The 4,834-nt window shown below is 57.9% G+C and overlaps 1 protein-coding gene across 1 annotated transcript; it reads right to left on the reverse strand.

Moving 5' to 3' along the window:
- Window positions 1-2,199: 2,199 nt before the first annotated feature.
- Window positions 2,200-3,909, reverse strand: LOC109193838. Its single transcript, XM_019344670.1, has one exon. The coding sequence runs from the start codon at window positions 3,907-3,909 to the stop codon at window positions 2,200-2,202; it is 1,710 nt and encodes a 569-aa protein (XP_019200215.1).
- Between the last annotated feature and the right edge of the window lie 925 nt (window positions 3,910-4,834).

A 4,834-nucleotide genomic window follows, 5' to 3' on the forward strand; every position in this document is an offset into this window, starting at 1 on the left:
GCCCTTAAGCTGCCGGTCGAGATGGAGAACCCCGAGCCAGTGACCCCTGCGGCGGGCTTCTCACTATCACCCCTTGATCGTGTCGACGAGCCTGTGGAGTTGGTGGCCTCCTCGGGAGTTATTTCTCCCACTTTGCTGAGCGTTCATGTTCCTGACTTGGATGAGGGGGCCGAGGGAGTGACCGTTGCCGTTGCACCGTCGACTGAGCTGCCACTTGCCGCCACGCCGGGTTTGGATGAGCAGCCTTGATTGTGCTCGTTTCAGCTCCTTCCCTGTTTTGTGTATCCGGGCATAGACTTTAGACGTGTACTCTTGCCCTCTTTTGCTGTTTGTTTCCTTTGATGACTCTTCCTGCTTTATCTTGCTGTGCTTCGAATGTTGGATCTTCGTTATATGTTTATGACTTATGTTTGATTATGCGTTCCTGCTGCCGTAACCATGTTGGGGTTTTTTTTTTTTTTTTTTTTTTTTTTTTTTGAGTGTCCGACCAATGCCGGGGATCTTGATGCAGCGTGGCGCACCCCGGCGGTACGGCCGAGGTGCACGCAGCATGGTGCACCCCGACAGCACAGCCGAGGTGCACGCAGCATGGTGCGCCCCGGTTGTGCGGCCGAGGCGGCACCTTGCTGCGCCCCGATGTCGCCGGGGCGTGATAGGCCTATCTTTTTTTTTTTTTTTTTTTTTTTTACCATGTGTTAGCCTCTTCGACAAAGTTCGAGGGGACTATGTCATCGGGCTCTCCCGTCGGGGTTGGTACGCGATGCCGGACCTCGTGCCCCCTTAGGGTGCGTTAGCCTCTCAGGCTAAGTCCTTGCGGACTACGCCACCGGGCTCTTCCGTCGGGGTTTGTACGCGAGGTCGGACCTCGTGCCCCCTTAGGGTGCGCCAAACCACTTGGGCCCAGTCCTGTCGGACCAGGCCTCCGGGCTCCTCCGTCGGGGTTTGTACGCGAGGTTAGACCTCGTGCCCCCTTAGGGTGCGCGTTAGCTGCTCGGGCACGGCCTATCAAGACCGTGCCACTGGGCTCTTCCGTCGGGGTTTGTACGCGAGGTCGGCCCTCGTGCCCCCTTAGGGTGCGTCCTCCGTCGGGGTTTGTACGCGAGGTCGGGCCTCGTGCCCCCTTAGGGTTCGCTGGGGGGTAAGACATGAGTAAGCACTCGTTCCCCCCTGTTTCGTGATTTTTTCTACTTTTTTTTTTAAGGGAGATAAAATGCATGAGAACCAACTTTGTAGCAAAAGGATCCTGCGCACAATGTGTTCTGTAATATGCGATTTTATTCTGACTATTGCCGCTCACTAAGACATTATTAGGGGAGGGGAATGGTCCTCCTCCTAGAATAGCACGCCAAGACCCGCCTCTCACGTGGTAGGTCTACTGGTAAAATTTCAGCAGGTGCTCTGAGTTCCAGACCCTGGCTATCATCTTTCCTTTGGGAGTTTTGAGCTTGTAGCTGCCCGGGCGGACCACGGCTGCTATAATGTACGGGCCCTCCCAATTAGGGGCAAATTTTCCTCCCGCCTGGGGCTGGCTTGCCTCTCTCCTCCTGAGTACGTAGTCTCCCGCTTGGAAGTAGCGGGGCCGTACCCGCTTGTCATGGTAAGCTTTGGTTTGCCTCTGATAATTCTCGGCTCGAATCGCAGCTGCTTCGCGCCTGTCATCGATCAGGTGGAGGTCAGTTCTATGGTGCTCCTCATTCGTGTCGGGGTCGTAGTCCTCCTCCTGGCGGGAAGGTATGACTACCTCTGCCGGGGCTCGAGCTTCGAACCCGTAGGCCAGGGAGAAAGGTGTCTCCCCCGTGGCCCTCCGGGGGGTGGTGCGGTAGGCCCACAAAATGGCGTCGAGCTCCTCTACCCACGCCCCCCCTGCGGATTCCAATTTCTTTTTCAGACCGCCCACTATGGTGCGGTTGGCATTCTCCACCTGCCCATTTGCTTGGGGATAGCACACGGCCACCCGACTGTGAGTAATGTGCCATTCTGCACAGAACCCCTTGAACTCTTGCCCCTCGAATTGGCGTCCGTTGTCGGTGATGAGTTGCATCGGGACCCCAAAATGGCACAAGATGTTTTTGTACACAAAGTGCTTGCAACGGGTGCTTGTTATGGTTGCCAGTGGTTCCGCCTCCACCCACTTGGTAAAGTAGTCCACTGCCACTATGAGGTATTTCCTTTTTCCCGACCCCATAGGCAGAGCTCCCACTAGGTCCACTCCCCACCTGGAGAAGGGGATGACCGAGCTGATGGGGGTGTAGCTCGTGGCGGGTCGGCCGAGGGTGACCTGGAAATGCTGGCAGGTTTCGCAACCCCTAGCGTAGTCAGCGCACTCCTTGGCCATTTTGGGCCAAAAGTACCCTGTATGATGGCCCTTCGGGACACGGCGAAGGCCCCTTGGTGGGCGGAGCAAGTCCCCTCGTGGATTTCTTCCATGACTGCCCTGGCTTCGTCCGGGTACAGGCAGCGCAACAAGGTGCCGTTATAGGACCTCTTGTAAAGTGTGTACCCCATGATTACGTACGTGGGGGCTCGTCGTCTCACCAATTTGGCATCGGCCTCGTCGGGAGGCAGTGCACCTGTTCTCTTGTATTCCTTGAGGTGGTCTAGCCAGCAAGGAGGCCTGGTTTGCACGGGTAGGACCGGGTAGGCGTCCAGGCTCGACCTCTCGAAATCCTCGATTCGAGCTATTTTTGAGATATGTACTGGGGCCCCTTGGGCGAGTTTGGACAAGATGTCAGCGTCTGTATTCTGGTCCCGAGGTACCTGTAGGACCTCGTAGTTGATCAGCTGCCCCAATAGCTGGAGCACCACGTCCCGGTACCTCCTCATTCTTTCGTCACTTGCCTCAAATTCACCTGTGACCTGTCCCACGACGAGTCTGGAGTCACACCGGATTTTGAGCTTTTTCACCCTCATGTTTAGCGCGAGGCGGAGCCCCACTAGGAGCGCCTCATACTCGGCTTCGTTGTTGGATAACTTGAACGCGAAGCGGAGGGCGTAGTAGGCCCAGAACCCCTCCGGGGTTATGAGTACGACCCCACCCCCGCAACTTTTGGCGCTGGAGGACCCGTCCGTTGAGAGGGTCCACCATTCCTCGTCGTCCTCTCGGACCCGCCCCGTGGCCTCCCGGGCGGTGCACTCGACTATGAAGTCAGCCAGTGCCTGCCCCTTGATGGCGGGTCTGGGCTTGAATTGGATGTCGAATTGGCTCAGCCGCATGGCCCACCTGACCAACCTGCTGGCCGACCCCGAGGCCCTCATCACCGCGTCTAGTGGCTGATTTGTGAGGACCTGCACGGGGTGGGCCTGGAAGTAGTGGTTCAGCTTTTTCGCCGTCGCATCTACCGCGAAGATAGCCTTCTCCACGGGTGTGTACCTGACCTCCGCCCCCCGTAGAGCTCGGCTCGTGTAGTATACGGGCCGCTGGACCCCCTCATCGTCCCGGACCAGCACGGAGCTGACCGCGGCCTGCGAGATGCCCAGGTAGAGGTACAGGACCTCCCCCTTAACGGGTTTGGCCAGGGGGGGGAGTGACATGAGGTACGTCTTGAGGTCTTCGAACGCCTTCTGGTACTCTTCGGACCACTCGAAGCCCTTCGTCTTTTTGAGGACTCCAAAGAATGGCAACGATTTCTCGGCCGACCTCGAAAGGAAACGGCCCAAGGCTGCCAACCGGCCGTTGAGGCGCTGGACCTCCCGGAGGGACCTCGGAGGTTCCATGTCCAGGATGGCCTTGATCTTGTCGGGGTTGGGCTCAATTCCCCTCTTCGAGACCATGTACCCCAAAAACTTCCCCCCGTGTACCCCGAAAGTACACTTCTTGGGGTTCAACCGTAAATTGAAGCGTTGCATAATCGAAAATACCTCGGTAAGGTCGTCCGTGTGGAGGTCGGCGTCGGTGCTCTTGACGATCATGTCGTCAGGCGTAGGCCTGGAGGTTGCGGCCGAGGACCTGCTTGAACACCTTGGCCACCATTCGAGTGTAGGTGGCGCCCGAATTTTTCAGTCCAAAAGCCATGACTTTGTAGCAATAGACCCCCTCTGGCGTGGTGAAGGCCGTCTTCTCCTCATCGGCTTCCTCCATGAAAATTTGGTGGTACCCCCGGGACGCATCTAGGAAGCTCATAAGGGCACAACCTGCAGTCTCGTCCACCAGCTGGTCAATGTTGGGGAGGGGGAAGGGGTCCATAGGGCAGGCCTTGTTGAGGTCGGTGTAGTCCACGCACATCCTCCAGGTGGGTGGCTTCGGGGCGAGGACTATGTTTGCTAACCACGTGGGGTATATGACCTCCCGGATATGGCCAATCTCTAGCAGGGTATCGACCTCCTTTTTGACGAACTCCCTCCTCTCAGCGGAGAGGTACCTTTTGCGTTGCTGGACTGGCTTGACCGCGGGGTCGACAGCCAGCTTGTGCGTGATCACGTCTCGGCTCAGGCCCGGCATATCCTCGGGGCCCCATGCGAAGACCTCCTTGTAGCTCCTGATGGTGTCGATTATCCGTGCCCGGAGGTCGGCCGGGAAGCCGACCCCTACCTTCACGACCCGGTCAGGTCGGCTGAGGTCGAGGATGACCTCCTCTGTCTCGACCACGGGCTCGGCTCGAGGTCGACCTGCCTCCTCTCGAAACGCCTTTTCAGCAATGGTATGGACCTGGAGGTCCTTCTGACCAATTTGGCAGCACGCCTTCAGGTAGCAGCTGCGGCTCACCTTTTGGTCTCCCCGGGCGACCCCAACCCCGGTTGGTGTTGGGAACTTGAGACACAGGTGCTCCATGGAAATCACACACCTGAGGTCCTCCAGGGCGGGCCGGCCGAGAATAATGTTGTGGGCGCAACTGAT

This window comes from Ipomoea nil, unplaced genomic scaffold (genome assembly GCF_001879475.1).
Source record: "Ipomoea nil cultivar Tokyo-kokei standard unplaced genomic scaffold, Asagao_1.1 scaffold0222, whole genome shotgun sequence".
Taxonomy (NCBI): Eukaryota; Viridiplantae; Streptophyta; class Magnoliopsida; order Solanales; family Convolvulaceae; genus Ipomoea; species Ipomoea nil.